Raw genomic sequence first — 18703 nt, forward strand, 5'->3', positions numbered from 1 at the left:
TTCGAAAGAGTAAACAAAATCGACAAACCTTTAGCCAGACTCACAAAACAAAAAAGGGAGAAGACCCCAATAAATCGGATAGTAAATGAAAGAGGAGAAATCACAACAGACACTGCAGAAATTCAACATATCATGCGAGGCTTCTATGAACAACTATATGCCACCAAGCTAGAGAACCTGGAAGAAATGGATGATTTCCTAGATACCTACCAACTTCCAAAACTAAGTAAAGAGGAAGTGGATAACATGAGCAGGCCCATCACAGCTAATGAAATTGAAACAGTTATCAAAATCTTCCCAAAAATAAAAGTCCTGGACCAGATGGTTTTACAAGTGAATTCTACAAAACTTTCAAAGAAGAACTAATACCTCTACTTTTAAAAGTCTTCCAGAAGATTGAAGACACTGGAATACTCCCTGCCAGCTTCTATGAAGCCAACATCACCCTGATACCAAAAGCAGACAGGGACACAACCAAAAAAGAAAACTACAGACCAATATCTCTGATGAACATAGATGCGAAAATATTGAACAAAATTCTAGCCAACCGGATACAGCAGTATATCAAAAAAAGTGTTCATCATGACCAAGTGGGGTTTATCCCAGGCATGCAAGGTTGGTTTAATATACGTAAATCAATCAATGTGATCCACCACATCAACAAAAGCAAGACCAAAAACCACATGGTCATATCAATAGAGGCAGAGAAAGCCTTTGACAAAATACAACATCCCTTTATGATCAAAACACTACAAAAAATAGGAATAGATGGAAAATTCCTGAAGATAGTGGAGTCTATATATAGCAAACCTACAGCCAACATCATACTCAATGGTGAAAAACTAGAAGCATTTCCCCTCAGATCAGGTACTAGACAGGGCTGCCCACTATCACCATTACTATTCAACATAGTGTTGGAAGTTCTTGCCATAGCAATCAGGCAGGAGCAAGGAATTAAAGGCATACAGATTGGAAGAGAAGAAGTCAAACTCTCCTTATTTGCAGATGACATGATAGTATACATGGAAAAACCTAAAGAATCCAGCAAGAAGCTTTTGGAAATCGTCAGGCAATACAGTAAGGTGTCAGGCTATAAAATTAACATTCAAAAGTCAGTGGCATTCCTCTATGCAAACACTAAGTTAGAAGAAATTGAAATCCAGAAATCAGTTCCTTTTTCTATAGCAACAAAAACAATAAAATATCTAGGAATAAACCTAACCAAAGAAGTGAAAGACTTGTATACTGAAAATTATGTCACTACTCAAAGAAATTGAAAAAGACACAAAGAAGTGGAAAGATATTCCATGTTCATGGGTTGGAAGAATTAACATCATCAAAATGAATATATTACCCAGAGCCATTTACAAATTTAATGCTATCCCCATCAAGATCCTAAGCACATTTTTTAGGAGAATAGAACAAATGCTACAAATGTTTATCTGGAACCAGAAAAGACCTAGAATTGCCAAAACAATCTTGAGAAAAAAGAACAGAACCGGAGGCATCACACTGCCAGATCTCAAACTGTATTATAGGGCCATTGTCATCAAAACTGCTTGGTACTGGAACATTAACAGACACACTGACCAGTGGAATAGAATTGAGAGCCCAGAAATGAGGCCCCACACCTATGGACATCTAATCTTTGACAAAGGGGCCCAGACTATTATATGGGGGAATCAGAGTCTCTTCAACAAATGGTGTTGGAAACAATGGGTTGAAACATGCAGAAGAATAAAACTGAATCACTGTATTTCACCAAATACAAAAGTAAATTCCAAGTGGATCAAGGACTTGGATGTTAGACCAGAAACTATCAGATACTTAGAGGAAAATATTGGAAGAACTTTTTTCCACATAAATTTTAAAGACATTTTCAATGAAACGAATCCAATTACAAGGAAGACTAAGGCAAGTATAAACCTATGGGACTACATCAAATTAAAAAGCTTCTTCACAGCAAAAGAAACCACTACCCAAACCAAGAGACCCCTCACAGAATGGGAGAAGATCTTTACATGCCATACATCAGATAAGAGTTTAATAACCAACATATATAAAGAGCTTGCCAGACTCAACAACAAGACAACAAATAACCCCATCCAAAAATGGGGGGAGGACTTGGACAGAATATTCACCAGAGAAGAGATCCAAAAGGCCGAAAAACACATGAAAAAATGCTCCAAGTCTCTGATTGCCAGAGAAATGCAAATCAAGACAACAATGAGATATCACTTCACTCCTGTGAGAATGTCACACATCAGAAAAGGTAATAGCAGCAAATGCTGGAGAGGGTGTGGGGTCAAAGGAACCCTCCTGCACTGCTGGTGGGAATGTCAATTGGTCCAACCTCTGTGGAGAACAGTCTGGAGAACTCTCAGAAGGCTAGAAATGGACCTACCCTATGACCCTGCAATTCCCCTCCTGGGGATATATCCTAAGGAACCCAACACATCCATCCAAAAAGATCTGTGTACACATATGTTCTTGGCAGCACAATTTGTAATAGCCAAAACCTGGAAGCAACCCAGGTGTCCAACAACAGATGAGTGGCTGAGCAAGTTGTGGTATATATACACAATGGAATACTACTCAGCTGTAAAAAATGGTGACTTCACCGTTTTCAGCCGATCTTGGATGGACCTTGAAAAAATCATGTTGAGTGAAATAAGTCAGAAACAGAAGGATGAATACGGGATGATCTCACTCTCAGGCCGAAGTTGAAAAACAAGATTAGAAAAGAAAACACAAGTCAAAAATGTGTTGCTTTTTTTTTTCTTTTTGCCTCCAGGGTTATTGCTGGGGCTCATTGCCTGCACTATGAATCCACTGCTCCTGGAGGCCATTTATTTCCATTGCCCTTGTTGTTATTGTTGTTGTTATTACTGTTGTTGGATAGGACAGAAAAAAATCGAGAGAGGAGGGGAAGACAGAGAAGGAGAGAGAAAGATAGACAACTGCAGACCTGCTTCACCACTTCTGAAGTGACCCGCGCCGCAGGTGGGGAGCCAGGGGTCAAACCAATGTTTGGAACTGGAATCCTTACTCCTGTCCTTGCACTTCATGCCATGTGTGCTTAAACCGCTGTGCTACCGCCTATCCCAATGTGTTGCTTTTTTTGGTAGAGACAGAGGGCTCAAACCTGGACACATGCCTGCCTGATGAGCTGTTTTTCTGGTTCAAATATGACATTTTATGATGTACTGCTGTAGGTCTAGATTAGCCTTTACTCTTCACTACTATAGTGTGGCTCTTCTGGAACCTTTACTGAATGCCATAGGGGATCACTAAGGACTCATCACTAAGACCATTTTGGAGTTTGACTGATGTGCATCCATGCATGAATGCTGGTAGCTCTTCAGATACCCAGCTACACTTTGCTTGATGTTGTGCAGGTACCCCATGGTATTTATTCAGCAGGTATTCAAGGACCCTTTATGGAGAGTTCCTATTTCTTTTCTGTATATTTACCTTCAATTAGAAATCTCAAATTGCCTATAGCCTGGTCTCCTTGAACTCTAATTCTTATCTTTCTAACTTAGCAAAGCTGTGTTGCTCCTCTTTCAGACACTTTCCTATTCCACAGTGTGAAATGTACCTGCCAGAAGAAAGCTGAAGTAATAATATGACTCATCTTACTTGTTTCCTTTTTCTTAGGGAGCATGGTCCTATATCACCTGTAGTCTGAACAGACAAATTCCTGGAAATAGCCATTCTGCTAATTTTATCCAAGTTTTTATTTATGTTCTTTATGGGGGGGAGTTAATCTAGTCCCTATGACTCCATACTGGTTGGAAGTAGAAGTTAGAAACTCTTGTATGTATTATAGTTTTATTAGTTCAAACACTCATGAAATCATTTTAAAGGTGAGATAGGAAGATAGATATTAATTTTCACATATTCAAGAAAGCAGTTATTGTACTATAAAAACACATGTTAAACAGACAAAAAGTAGAACAATGTTCATGCGTATAGTTTAAACTTTGAATACATCATTACCATTCTGGGCTCTAATGAAAAATTATAGAATTAACACTTCTTTTTAAATTATTTATTAATAAAATGGAAACACTGACAAGACCTTAGGATAAGAGGGATACAATTCCCACCACCAGAACTCTGTATCCCCTCCCCTAATAGCTTTCCTATTCTTTAACCCCATGGGAGTATGGACCAAGGGTCATTATGGGGTGCAGAAGGTGGAAGGTCTGGCTTCTGTAATTGCTTCCCTGCTGAACATGGGCATTGATAGGTCGATCCATACACCCAGGCTGTCTCTCTCTTTCCACAGTGGGGCAGGACTCTGAGGAAGCAGAGCTCCAGGACACATTGGTGGGGTCATCTGTCTAGGGAAGTCCAGTTGGCATCATGCTAGCATCTGGAACCTGGTGGCTAAAAAGAATTAACATAAAGCCATACAAATTGTTGACTAGTCATGAACCTAAAGGCTGAAATATTGCAGATGAAGATTTGGGATCTGTTGGGGTCTGCTTGGCCCCTATCTAGGCCCAGCAGACACTTCGTAAGCCTGACTCGAGTTTCGCTGACGGTCACTAACTTCCTCAGAGTGACACAGCATTTCCTGTAGGCCGTGCCTAAATTCATCTCTGCCCTCCAGTTGATGATGCGTAAAGAGTATAGGCCCCACCGACGGTGATGGTAACGCCACCTCACACCACCTCTAACATCATCTCACCCTACCTTTCCATCCCTGCCTCTACCCCCTGCCTATAAAAAATGGCCTTTTCCTCAATAAAGCGAGTCACTGCCTTGACAGTACTCCCGACTTGGTGTGGTGTCTTTTCTCAAGTCGTCGACACTCTCCCTCCTGCTCAGCCCCAGAAGGGGGGTCTGGCTGGTCCAGATCTCCCTCCTTGCGACTACCTGTCGGGGAGAACCCCGACAGACTGGTGCCCCGTGTGAGGCTGCTCAATGGAAGAACGCTGACGAGCCAATCGGTCTGCTGGTGAGTGTACCCCCATAAATTATGGGGCAGTCCTCTTTCTTTCCCCTCTCACTTTGGCAACGCATGAAAGAATTGAATTTGTCACGACAACTGACAGGCTGTGGCTGGGGCTACTCTCCGGTGAGTCTTGAAGGTCTGACTTACAATATTCAAGTAACAGTGGCCAGCCTGGTCGTTGCCCCTGCCTTGACTGAATGATTGCCTCTGTGTGATTGTGTGCAAGCATGTTGTGAACCTCACGGCCTTCGCGGCTACGGGGCGTGAGTGGGCTCTCTACCTGTGTGTCCGTGGGGTCGTTTCAGCTCAGTGGAGATTCTTGGCCATGCCAAGACCAAGGTCGGGGCTTATACGACTACTCCTAAGCTAAGACCCCTTAAGGTCCCATGAGGGACCCAGCCAGGCGAGCACAGTTGATTGTCATCCATCGGATGCCAGTTCTTTTTCACCCCTTTTTTATTTCTAGTCCTATCATGGGTTCAACCTCATCCAGGGGGCAGCCAGATCCCTCCCTTGAATCCTTGAGTATCTTACTTAAGAGTCGAGGCTTGACTCTTTCCGATAATCAAGCCCTTCAGGCCTGGGGGTGCCTACTCAAGTTCGCCCCTTGGCTTCCTGTTGCCATCCTCTTTGACTGGGACACCTGGGAGCGAGTAGAACAATTGATCACTCGGGCCCAGGTTGACCAAGGAGAGATTCCGCCTCTCAGGGTACTCCCTACTATCTCAGCTCTAAAAAGCTGCTTTCCACCCAGGCCTCCCAAGGAAACCAAAGAAAGATGGCCACAAAAGGAGACAGAGATTAAGATTGACCCAAAGATAGATGCACCTGATAAATTGCCCCCACCTTCCTCAGAGCCCCTGTACCCCTCTTTAGACGCCTTTGGTTGTGCTCCCTGGCCCAACATTAAGCCCTGTTCCTCCAAGTCCCCGACTCCTGAGTCGCTCACTAACCCTTTCCGCACTCCTGGTCCCTTGCCTTCAGGGCCTCCTCCCTATATGGGAGGGGCCTGCATCTTAGGAGAAACTCCCCACCTTTACCCTGTCAATCTTAATCCCGGGGGTAACAGACCAGCCACCTGGTATCCCTGGGACCCCAGAGAATTAAAAAGAACTAAAAAAGGGCTGTGGCCAAAGATGGACCCAGCTCACCCTGGGCAGATACTATTCTTGAGGGCCTAGCCCACCAGGCCTGCGCCACCTGGGATTGGAAAGAATTGGCTAAAGCCATCCTGCCTGGGCCCACATTTCTTAAATTTCTGGCCTATTTTTATGAAGAGTACCGAGCCCAGAGAGAAAGAAACCAAAATGCCCAACCCCCCACCCCTATCGCCGTTGGCATGCTCTCTGACACCTCTGACCAATTTGCCACAGGTGCCCAACAGGTGGCTATTCCCCCCCCATCAAGACCAAATTAGAGCCATTGGCCTCGCGGCCTGGCGAAAGCTTGATGAGAGACCCACTAAATCCCCCATAGCAGGCATTAATCAAATGGCCAGTGAGGACCTCCCCTCCTTTATCGATAGGGTCCAGAAGAGCTTGCAAAGAAAATTTACAGCAGGTAAACTTAGAGACCGCTTTGTCAGATCATTGGTTTGAGACGACATAAACTCTGACCATAAACTTGCCTGTGCCGGGCTACGCCAGCAGAGTCCTGATCATTAGATTATTGCCGCCAGAGATGTTTTCTCTTCCTCCCACCAGACTAGGGCCTTGGCGGCCGCCCTTACAAAAAAAAAAAACATAAAAAAAAAATAGCCATCCTAGTTGATACCCTCCAACAAACTTTAATTAGCAAAGGGCGCACTTTCTTTGGTTGTGACAGAGAGGGCCACTTTAAGCGAGAGTGCCCTAACCAGGCAAAAAACAATTGAGGCCCTGTGATCTTTCTCTCCTTCTCCCTATCCTTCACGCTCCAGGGAAGCTCGTAGAGTGGATACAGAAAAGGAACCTCAGCAGATCAGAACCCTGGCCAGGCTCTGAAAAACTGAGTGTCCTTCCCCTGTTTAATCTTAACGAGTCTGACCTAATTTTCCTCTCCCACTTTTTGCTAAACTGTCACCTAATTTCTGAGTCAAACAGACATTAAAGTGGACCTAGGCATTGTCTTAAAACTGCTATTTCCTACCAAAAAAAAAAAAAAAGGCTTTTTTCCTCTACTCTCAAAAAGCGTTAAACCAGTTCTGAGTGAGATCTTATCTGGCTAGCAAGCTATTCTTTAAAAAAAAAAAAGAAAGAAATCAAACAAGACATTCTCTCTAACTTAAAAGTTATTAATCAGAGAACCAACATACACTTTTGATAATAATTTAATGATTTGTTTCTTTAAAAATCTAAAATGTATCTTAGTCCAGAAAAGAACTTCCAAAGATTTTTCTCTGCGTGCAGCAGTAAACTAAGCCCACCTGTTCCGCCCGTGCAGCCAATCATGTCACAGAGCTCCTGCTCCACAGATTGGCAAAGACTTGTCAATCATTTCCCTAGCCACACCCGCCCCTCCTGGGGGAGTGGCTATGAGCCAAAAAATCCAAAAACTGCTTTTCAAAAGAAAAATTTTCTTTTCACCAAGAATGTCTGTTTTAAGTCTGTGTGCTAACCTTGTTTTCACTAATGTGTGTTAACCCTCTAAAATAACTAGTTTGTTTTAAGTTTTAAATAAGATTTAGTTAAGCTGAATGTGATTTTAAAGATCCCGACTCGTAGAGTTGACACACCTTTATCAGACTAAAATATAGGACAGTCTCGTCCTTCTGATAGCTAATATCAGCATCAATTCATTAGTTAGAGATTTTCTGAGATCTCAAGGTGTGGTAAGATGCCTCTGCAGTCTCTCTCTTGTGAGAATTCTAAATCTTACCAACACCCCAATACCAACTGCCACTGTTTGTAACAAATTCCATGCTTAGACTAGCTTTCTAATGACTCAGTCAGAGTAGAGCAGTGGCCTTGCCAGGAAAAAAGGGTTAAAAATGGTATTCCTGGCCTGATAAATTTTTTTTTATTCAGCAGATGTGATTCAACAAAATTATTTAGTGTAAAATTGTCATCTAAAATAAATGTAACAGTAAAAAGTTATTTTTAAACATTTAAGCTATGAGGTTTATCTTAGCTTTTTCCTGGCTATTTCCTTAGCTATTTCCACCCGTAGAGGTCCAGGTAATCCAGGTGCCCCCTCCTTCTCCTTCTCCTTCTCCTCCTCTTAACTGTGGAGCCTTGCTTGCTCAATAAAAGCGCACAGTTCATCCAGCAAAGGCTCGAGGAAATACAGCTTCACCAGGTTGAGGTCCACTACCACAGACTCAGGACTCTAGAGCCTAAAGGCTATGAACCCTCCCCAGCACTCCAGTAGACCAATGACGGGTAAGATCTCAGAGAGACTGAGACAACCTAAGACAGGTCATGGAGCCAATATCCAAAAGCCAGCAGAGGCATGGTATCCAATGATGGGTAAGATCACTGGTGCGGTGACAACCTAAGAGAGGAGCTATGCAACCTGGCATTATAAAAACAGAAGGGGGATATGTTGGGGTCTGCTTGGCCCTGATCTAGGCCCAGCAGACACTTTGTAAGCCTGGCTCGAGTTTCACTGATGATCACTAACTTCCTCAGAGTGACACAGCATTTCCTGTAGGCCGTGCCTAAATTCACCTCTGCCCTCCAGCTGATGATGCATAAAGAGCATAGGTCCCACCGACGGTGACGCCACCGCACACCACCTCTAACGTCATCTCACCCTACCTTTCCATCCCTGCCTCTACCCCCTGCCTATAAAAAATGGCCTTTTCCTTAATAAAGCGAGTCACTGCCTTGACAGAACTGCGGACTTGGTGTCTTTTCTTTTCTCAAGTCATCGACACTCTCCCTCCCGCTCAGCCCCAGAAGGGGGGTCTGGCTGGTCCAGATCTCCCTCCTCATGACTACCTGTCGGGAACCCCGACAGGGATCTCCATTTTGGAAATAGCTAGTAGGTCTATTTTAGGTATATTCCAGAGGTCCCATGACTTTATTGGTTTTTTGCCTGAACCTGATATCTGATATGCAGGTGGACCCAGGTTATTGTCTGGGGAGATGATGTCATGGCTGGAAAAAGGACTAGAAATCTGGATCAGTGAAGAGAGTAGTTCCCAAATATGGGAAAAGTGTATAAACATTGGTGACTGTAAATCCCATTGATTTTATCTGGGGCCCGGTATTAACACTTCTGATCATTTATTTCTGAGCAAGCAGTTCACAAAGATATATGCACCCCTATGTACATAACTGCATTAGTCACAATATTTGTAACATGAAATCTACCTAAATGTTCATCAGCATATGACTGAATAAAGTAGTTATGGCATAATGAAATAAGACTCAATCATTAAATATATGACATTATGTCATTTGGGACAGAATATATAGAACTGGAGGTGACTATGCTAAGTGAACTAAGATCCCCAGCACCACATATACTGAGGGGTGGTATTATGACTTCTCCCCCTCCCCATGTGAAACACTCTGTCTCGTATAAAATAAATAAAATTAATATTTTTAAAAGAAATTATTATATGAAACACTATTACAATAGTACCTTCTTTTTCTTCTTTTTCTCTATTTTCTTTATATTTTATATTTTTAATAAATTTCACAGGGAATATAATTTAATGTTCAGTCTTTAGATGGGGTCAGAGACATGCATAATTACTTGACTTTTAAGTACTTATCCTTACTTTAACTTCCAAACACTTTTATAACATTAAGAAGTTCTGGTGCTTTGTTGTCTCTTTCTCTCTATCTGACTATCTGAATGAAAAGGTATCCAGAGTGGTGAAATTTTTCACCTGCAATGTGCCAGCTCTACAATAAAGGAAAAAGAAAGAAAAACATAGACACTATGACTACAATTAGAATCCACCTTTCATCTATAAGATTGTTATATAAATGAGAAAAATATAGATTCTTAAGTGTCACTTTCATATATTGTTAAAACGTATTCTGTTCCTCTCTGCCACATACTTGTGTATATTTCTCAGGTTCTCTCATGAGACTATGAGCTTCTTGGGCATCAAGCCTTTGGTCTGGACCAGAACTTCTCCCTGGTGCCATAACACTCCGCATGTAGTACTGAGACTCAAACCTGGGTTGCCCTGCAACTCAGTTCTTGAGATCATCCAGAAACTCAGGTTCCTTTTTTCACACTAGAGAATTTCCTGTGTGTGATTTTAATTAACCAAATAGAAATTGCCACATACACACCACCTCCGCTGAAAAGGAAAAGTGCGGAAGACAAACAGCTTCCTTGTAAAAACCATGATCTGGGAGCTATGTATATACTTTATATTTGTATCCTTATGGCCAGAACTTCATTACATAGTCACATCTAGCTGCAAGAAAGTTTTGGAAAACTTGGAGCTATGGAAGGGGGACTGTTGGTAACATGTGTAAGCCTGATAGAGCTCAGGAAGAACCACCCCCATCTTTGGATGGAGGTCTGAGAAGATAACCTCTTGGTAAGTCTCTCTCAACCGAGGTGAGCATAAGGCAGGAAACTCAGACTTGGTTCTTTCCTTCTTGACTCTCAGGCCCACAGTAACTCCAATACTTCCCTCCATTAACTGCAGGCCACATGGCCACAGATTCACTTATTCAAAGTCACCTTCTGATCACAGAAGAACACACCTTATCACACACTTCATCACACACCTCAGACCCCAGACAAGAAATTCCAAACTATATGGCCTTTTGATATCCATCTTCTTTCTGTCTCACCCTACAGGTTTAACCCCTATGCTTCTCTCAAATACCTTTGGATAATTAAGTTGCTTGTGTTATGGAGAATAACTGTCTTGTATCTCATCAATTCCTGTCATACCAACCCCCTACCTTAGGGGCATGCTGACTGTTAAGAAACCTGTAATTTCTGTCATATTTCAACAATAATTAACTTCATTGCTTTTCTATTTAACTCATGTCCACTTTGCTAATAAACGGACTCTAGGATTCTGGGATTCTAGCACTCAGATTCTAGACATGCTAAGAGTCCCCTGGTGTCTTTTACTTCGTGTCACCCCTGTCGTGAGCGAGAAAGAACCGTTACCTTTCCCCTGGAGGCCACCCTGCTGGAGAAGGAGAGAGACACCCCGAAAGGGGACAGTTTATAATCTCTGCTATACTGATGAGACTGTGTGTTTTATGTTTAAATCCACTGTTATTTCATTTTCTGTAAATCTTGTCCTATCAATATCTTGTCCTGTTTATAGTCTTGTTCTGTAAATTATAGATTTTTATGCACTAAGGGAATTAGTCTGTTATATGCTACATATAATTTGTCTGTTATATGCTACATATTTTTCTTAGCCAATAGATTTGTATTTCACTCTGTAGGTTTTCAGGAATATTCAAGGTTGTTCAACTAAATAAATTACTCTACCGGTCATATTGTTTCTCTCTTCAACAGATAACTCCAGCTATAACAAATTATGTAACTGACAAACTAGGGAAAAAGTTTGTAGAACCTCCTCCATTTGATTTAGCAAAGAGCTACTTGGATTCAAATTGCACTATTCCCTTAATTTTTGTGCTATCTCCAGGAGCAGATCCCATGGCCAGTAAGTGCATATGCTATAAGCTTGAAAGAGAAGGATGAATGGGCAGAACTTAAGTAACAAGAACAGAAAGGGGAAACACAAAGTATTGGTTTGGTGTATTGCCTCAATGCAAAGAACTCTGGGGAGGAAAACAGAGAGAGGAGTGGGGGAGACAGGGGGCTTCCAGGTCCTGGTGCATGATGATGGAAATGTGCATAAGCTGTCAGTGACTGTGTTTTTGCAGACACCTATCATGGCACCTATCAGTTTTCCATCTGTACCTATGTGCCAACTATACTGTAAACCTTTAACCTCCTCCCCCCAAATGACAATTAACATAAATACACTGCATACTATAGAATTTCTAAAGTAAAAGTCATGATAACCAAATCTATACCTTTATAACCTTAAATTTATAAACTTACTAATGCAGAAATGTAGTTGACCTTTTGGTTGCTCTCACACCATTACAGAAAGAATAATTTTCAGTGGCATTTCATTGTCTGACAAATATCAGAATTCCTCTATGAACACATCCTTCTATCTACATACAGAACTAGTACTTCAATGGGGGCCGGGCAATGGCACACCCACTTAAGCACACATAGTACAAAGCTCAAGGACTGGTGCAAGGATCTGGGTTCCAGCCCCTGGCTCCCCACCTGAAGAGGGGAACTTCACAAGCGGCCAAGCAGGTCTAAAAGTGTCTGTCATTCTGCTTGTCTGTCTGTCTGTCTGTCTGTCTATCTCCTCCTCCCCTCTCAATTTTTCTTTGTCCTATCCAGTAAAATGCAAAAAAAATTGCCTCCAGGAGTGGTGGATTTGTAGTGCAGACACCAAGCCCCAGTGATAACCCTGGAGGGAAAAAAAAAAAGAAACTGATAATTCAAAAGAAGTTCCATGTGAAAAAAAATCATAAACAAATCATCTTACTCAGTGTCCATTTCTCGAATGGTTGTGAATCAATTAGTAAATTCTGAATTATAAAGAAAATAACAATTTTTCCACAACTAAATACCTATACATTAAAACATAAGGTATATCTGATAATTTCACAGCAGTGAAACCATTTTTTGTGCTTTCTCAGGTCTGCTGAAATTTGCAAATGACAAATCTATGTCAGGAAATAGCTTTCAAGCTATTTCACTGGGTCAGGGACAAGGACCAATTGCAACAAAAATGATCAAAGCAGCAATTGAAGAAGGAACATGGGTTTGCCTACAGAATTGCCACCTTGCTGTCTCCTGGATGCCCATGTTGGAAAAAATATGTGAAGATTTTAGCCCTGAAGTCTGTAGCTCTTCTTTTAGACTTTGGCTCACAAGTTATCCATCTCCAAAAGTATGTTTATTCCTTATAGAATTTAGTGCATTCCTTTTTTTTTTTTCTTTCAGCTCTTTTTAAAAAAAATTTTGTTTATAAAAAGGAAACACTGACAAAAACCATAGGATAAGAGGGGTACAACTCCACACAGTTCCCACCACCAGAACTCCATATCCCATCCCCCCTCCTGATAGCTTTCCTATTCTTTATCCCTCTGGGAGTATAGGCCCAGGACCATTATGGGGTGCAGAAGGTGGAAGGTCTGGCTTCTGTAATTGCTTCCCTACTGAACATGGGCATTGGAAGTTCAATCCATACTCCTCCCAGCCTGTCTCTGTCTCTCCCTAATGGTGTATTCTATAATTAAAATTTTTTACTAGTGATTTAGTAATGATTAACATGATTGTAAGATAACAGGGGTACAACCATACAGTTTCCATCACCAGAGTTCTGTGTCCAATCACCTCCATTGGAAGCTTCCCTATTCCCTGCCTAGACGTATGGACCAAAATTCTTTATGGGGTGCTGATGGTGGTAGGTCTGACTTCTGTAATTGCTTCTCAGCTGGACGTGGACGTTGGCAGGTTGATCCATACCCCCATCCTGTTTCTATCTTTCCCAACTGGGGTATTCTATATTTTAAATTTCACATGCTCAACCTTTAGAGAATTTAAAATTATTTCTAGAGTCCTCCATTATGCCACTAGTATTTTTAGGAGCTAAGCTGGTTTTTTGTTTGTTTTTGAGTAATACTCTCCACTCACTGTGTCTCAGTTTCCAGTAACAATTCTACAGAATGGAGTAAAAATGACAAATGAACCTCCCACGGGTCTTCGGCTAAATCTCCTTCAATCATATCTTACGGATCCAATTTCTGATAATGAATTTTACAGTGGATGCCCGGGAAAGGAACTGGTAATATTCTATCTCTGGGACTTTTAAAATGAGAAAATGTGGAAATATAGAAATTTTGATAATGTTAAACTTTTAGGCATTTCTAAGGAGACAAAATTATCTCTTTTTAATATTTATTTATTTGATAGGACAGAGAGAAAATGAGAGGGAAGAGGAAGATAGAGAGAGAGAGATATCTGTAGGACTACTTCACCTCTTGTGAAATTTCCCCTCTGCAGGTGGAAACTAGGAAATTAACCCTATCTCTTTTTTCACTATTTTATTCCCAATAGTTTTCATTCTGCTTCCTACATAGTAGACATTAAAATTAATGTGTTTTGAATGAATTAATGCACATCATTTTGAAAATGTTCAATTGTATATTTAATATCCAAGAATAGCAGTCTATTTTCACACCACTTATTTATTATCTTAACAAATGTGTGCATTAGTCACTCTCCTATTTACAAGATATATATTAGATATAAAGCAGTAAGAATAAGATAGACCCCTCAAAATTTTAAATTTATGTAATTTAAATTTTAGTAGTAATAGGGTTTTTCAGCTACTCATGTAAACCAGCTTATACATAGTGTTGGGAATTTTAGAGATCCCAAAACTAGCACTCCTTTCCCTTGCTTGCATTCTTACAAATTAAGGAACAGAAATGTACAAACATATGGGGATCAAATTATATCCTTAATTACTGATACAGACGAGATTAAAGATATAGCTTCTCTGTGTGCATGAAGGCAGCTTATATTCTATTATTATTGAAGTTTGTTTAGATTTGGAAGTTTTAATTAGATCAAAGTTAATGCTTTTATCATAAGTGTGACTTTAGAGTAAATGTCTTTTTTAAAAGAGAAGTTTCTTGAGATAGACTCTTACAGTGAAAAAGATAATCAATCCCTACCTTTTACTGATGGAAATCTGTTTCAAACTTTTCTCATATAATTTTTATATTAAAGGCATGGGAGAAGCTGCTGTTTGGGGCTTGTTTCTTTCATGCCCTTGTGCAAGAGAGAAAGAAATTTGGTCCTCTTGGATGGAATATTCCATATGGATTTAATGAATCAGATTTACGCATCAGTATTCGACAGTTACAGGTAAAATTAGAAATGACTGATAGTGATGAAGGGTCATTGTGTAGGCAGTTCCTCTGCTTAGAATAATTTATTCAATTCTCCAGCACTACAATAGTGATTATAACTATAGCTTATGCTTTTATGTTTTTGTTTGTTTATCAGAGCAATGCTTAACTCTGGCTGATGATGGTGGTAGGGTTTCAAACTGGGACTTTGGAACTTCATGCATAAGTCTTTTTTGCATTAATCATAGTGTAATCTCCCCCACCTATAATGACAGTTTATGAAGTACTATTCCATCTATATATGCATTTTTTTTTTGCTGTAAGTAATGGAAAACACCATTCAAACTGGATTAAATTACAATTAAATGCACTATCTTGTGTATGTATTAAAATTTTTTTAAAGGTGCAGAGGAAGTTTGGAATTGTGTTGTATATTGTGAGTAGTGACTTAAGTCAGGCTCTTGGTCTCAGCCTTTCACACTATTGACATTTGGAGCCACTTAGTTCTTTGCTGTGAGCAGCTGTCCTGTGCTTAGTTTAGCATCATCCAAGGCCTCTCTCTACCTGTTAGATACCAGAAGTACCCCACACAATAGGGCTAAATCTTCATGGGGGGACAAAATGACTTTCAGTTGATAACTAGTACTATAAATAAGGTTTGTCCAGATTTATATGAAAAAGTCTCCATGATTTTTATGTCACATTTTTTTATTAATTAATTGTTTATTACAGAAACAGTATATGTCCACTTCTGAAAATGAATTTGAGGTTGGGGGATTGGGTGGTGGCACACCAGGTTAAGCACACTTAGTATGAAGCATAGGGACCCACACAAGGATTTGGGTTCAAGCCCCCGGCTCCCCACCTGAAGTGGGGGGTTGCTTCACAAATGGTGAAGCATATCTGCAGGTATCTATCTTTCTCTTTTTTAAAAAATATTTTATGTATTTATTCATAAGAAAGGAGGAATAGAGAGAGAAAGAACCAGACATCAGTCTGGCACATGTGCTTCCAGGAATTGAACTTAGTACCTCATGCTTGAGAGTTCGATGCTTTATCCATTGCGCCACCTCCTGGACCACTCTCTCTCCCTCTTTATCCCCTCCTCCTCTATCAGTTTCTCTCTATCCTATCCAATAAAACAGGAAAAAATGGCCATCAAGAGCAGTGGGTTTTTAGTGCAGGCACCAAGCCCCAGCAATAACCCTGGAGGAAAAAAAAAACAAAACTTGTAGATGAGTATATCAACCTTAAATAAAATGCCAATAATTCCAGCAACCATGATGATAACTCTCTCAACCCCACTTCTATCTATGTATGGATGACTGAATGATTGCTATTTAATGCCATCTAAAAAGGCAATAAAGTAAGTCTTTAGGGTTTTCTAATTCCATTTTTTTCTTGTTTCAGTTATTTATAAATGAATATAATACAGTTCCATTTGAAGCCATCACTTACCTGACTGGAGAATGTAACTATGGAGGAAGAGTGACAGATGATTGGGACAGACGTCTCCTCTTAACCATGCTGGCTGACTTTTATAATTCATATATTGTTGAAAACCCTCATTATAAATTTTCTCCCAGTGGAAACTATTTTGCACCTCCTAAGGGCACCTATAATGATTACATTGAATTCATTAAGGTAACTGAGGTCACTGAAAAATGGGCTTACATGTAACTGATTTTTCTTAAAAGCAAGTAATAAAATGCTCACTCATAATGTATAGGCTTAGGCAAGTATTAGAGATTCAGTCAACTTTCAGTATCTCTTGTTTTTAGTAATCACTGAAAATTAGTAATGTTTGATACCTCTCTGGTTTAACATGTTTTTTTTTTTTTTAAGTCTCTTCTGGTCTGCATCTTATAAATTAATGTATTGAGTCAAAATGTGATGTTTGCTTAACTTATTTTCTGGTAGAAACTTCCATTTACTCAACACCCCGAGATATTTGGATTACATGAAAATGTTGATATCTCTAAAGATCTTCAACAAACAAAAATCCTCTTTGAGTCCTTGCTCCTCACCCAGGGAGGTTCTAAACAGACAGGGGTCGCTGGAAGTGCTGATCAGATTCTATTGGAAATTACCAAGGATATTCTCAACAAGGTAGTCTTCTACTGAAATTGTATTTTTATAATGTAAATAAAAACCATATTGAAATGCAGTGTGAAAATCCATTTAGCAGCTAGCTCTTAAGCAAAATACTTTGCTTTCTAAGCACTAGTTCTAATGTGTAAAATGGTATATTTTTTGTTTGCATAGTGTCTAGTGCACAGTAAGCTCTTAGTAACTATAGTTATGGATGAGCTATCGAACATATGATTTATCACCATTTCTAATAAAGATAATAGAGCTGCTTTTTTTCTGCTTCTTTTTTTTTAGATCTTTTTTTAAAAAATATTTATTTTATTTATTTATTCCCTTTTGTTGCCCTTATTGTTTTATTGTTGTAGTTATTATTGTTGTTGTCATTGTTGGATAGGACAGAGAGAAATGGAGAGAGGAGGGGAAGACAGAGAGGAGGAAAGAAAGATAGACACCTGCAGACCTGCTTCACCGCCTGTGAAGCAACTCCCCTGCAGGTGGGGAGCCGGGGTTCGAACCAGGATCCTTATGCTGGTCCTTGTGCTTTGCGCCACCTGCGCTTAACCCGCTGCGCTACAGCCCGACTCCCAATAGAGCTGCTTTTTAAAATTTTTTTTAATTTTTCCTTTTGTTGCCCTTGTTGTTTATCATTGTTGTTGTTGTTGTTACTATTGTTGTTGCTGCTGCTGTAATTGTATTTGGATAGGACAGAGAGAAATGGAGAAAGGAGGGGAAGACAGAGGGGGAGAGAAAGACAAAAACCTGCAGACCTGCTTCACCGCCTGTGAAGCGACTCCCCTGCAGGTGGGGAGAGCTGCTTTTTAATAGAGCAAACAGTTTGAGCTTGCTGGTTCCAGTGAACTAGTTTTTAATTTATACTATAAGAACTGAGGAGATACAGGAAGGCAAGGTCAGCACTAAATTATCTGCTGCAGCCCCCCCCACTTCTCCACTGCCCCCATTATTTACCCCAATGTAATTCCAAATTAAGTGGTGTGATACTCTCTATTCTTGCCATTTTTCCATCTTGAATTCACTGAAGAACTACTGAGGGAACTTGAAAAAAGATTATGATCTTAAGCACTTATCTTACAATTCCCCTCGAGGGTACCTATCCTTACTTTTCAGTGCCAGGAACTCTGACAGAGCAGAAGCCTTGGTCCATCTGCCTTGAAAACCCATGGACAGCACTGCTCTAGTTTTCTTGTTCCACTCCATGAAGACAGCTAGCTCACTACAAGAAAAAGGAGCAGCATTGCCTGGGACTATGCTGAAATCAAGCCAGCCTCCTCCAACCCTTGCCTCTGGGCTGTTGCTTTTACTGTTTGCCTCTTTCACCCCTTGCTCCTCAACTTTCTCTGATTTGCTTCTAGGGGAAACTGTTCTTACCCTTGCAGAATTTTGACTTTCACAAGTTCCCTAACAAGAAGTTACCTGGCAGTGGCATTTAGGGGTTATTTGGGGTAGAAGGTTTATGATGAATCAACACATCATTGAGTTTTACTATCATGTAACTTTGAGAGATTTTTGCATCATCCAAAGATCAGCTCAATTTTATGAGCTTGGAATTTTCCTGATGAGGAAGTTCTATTGAACCTTTCCAATGTCTTGGGTATGGTAATCAGTCTCGAATTTCCATTTATCACTTCTCAAGGGTCTCTCCTATGTTTCACAGAAATCAGACAGACACCCAATGATCTTTTTTTCCCCTTAAACTTTTGAGCCCAGCTACATTTACACATGATTTATTTGGAATCAGCTAGTAAACAATTAG

At 40.4% G+C, this 18703-nt stretch overlaps 1 protein-coding gene across 1 annotated transcript in view; it reads left to right on the forward strand.

Annotated features, from left to right (window-relative positions):
- Positions 1-18703, forward strand: part of DNAH12 (dynein axonemal heavy chain 12) — a 273128-nt gene that overhangs the window by 243275 nt on the left and 11150 nt on the right. Inside the window, exons 63-68 of the mRNA XM_060203068.1 lie at positions 11402-11552; positions 12619-12872; positions 13629-13769; positions 14720-14857; positions 16252-16485; positions 16762-16950. Of these exons, the coding sequence (XP_060059051.1) occupies positions 11402-11552; positions 12619-12872; positions 13629-13769; positions 14720-14857; positions 16252-16485; positions 16762-16950 (1107 nt within the window). The remainder of the gene's footprint in view (positions 1-11401; positions 11553-12618; positions 12873-13628; positions 13770-14719; positions 14858-16251; positions 16486-16761; positions 16951-18703) is intronic.

Source organism: Erinaceus europaeus, chromosome 12 (genome assembly GCF_950295315.1).
Source record: "Erinaceus europaeus chromosome 12, mEriEur2.1, whole genome shotgun sequence".
Taxonomy (NCBI): domain Eukaryota; kingdom Metazoa; phylum Chordata; class Mammalia; order Eulipotyphla; family Erinaceidae; genus Erinaceus; species Erinaceus europaeus.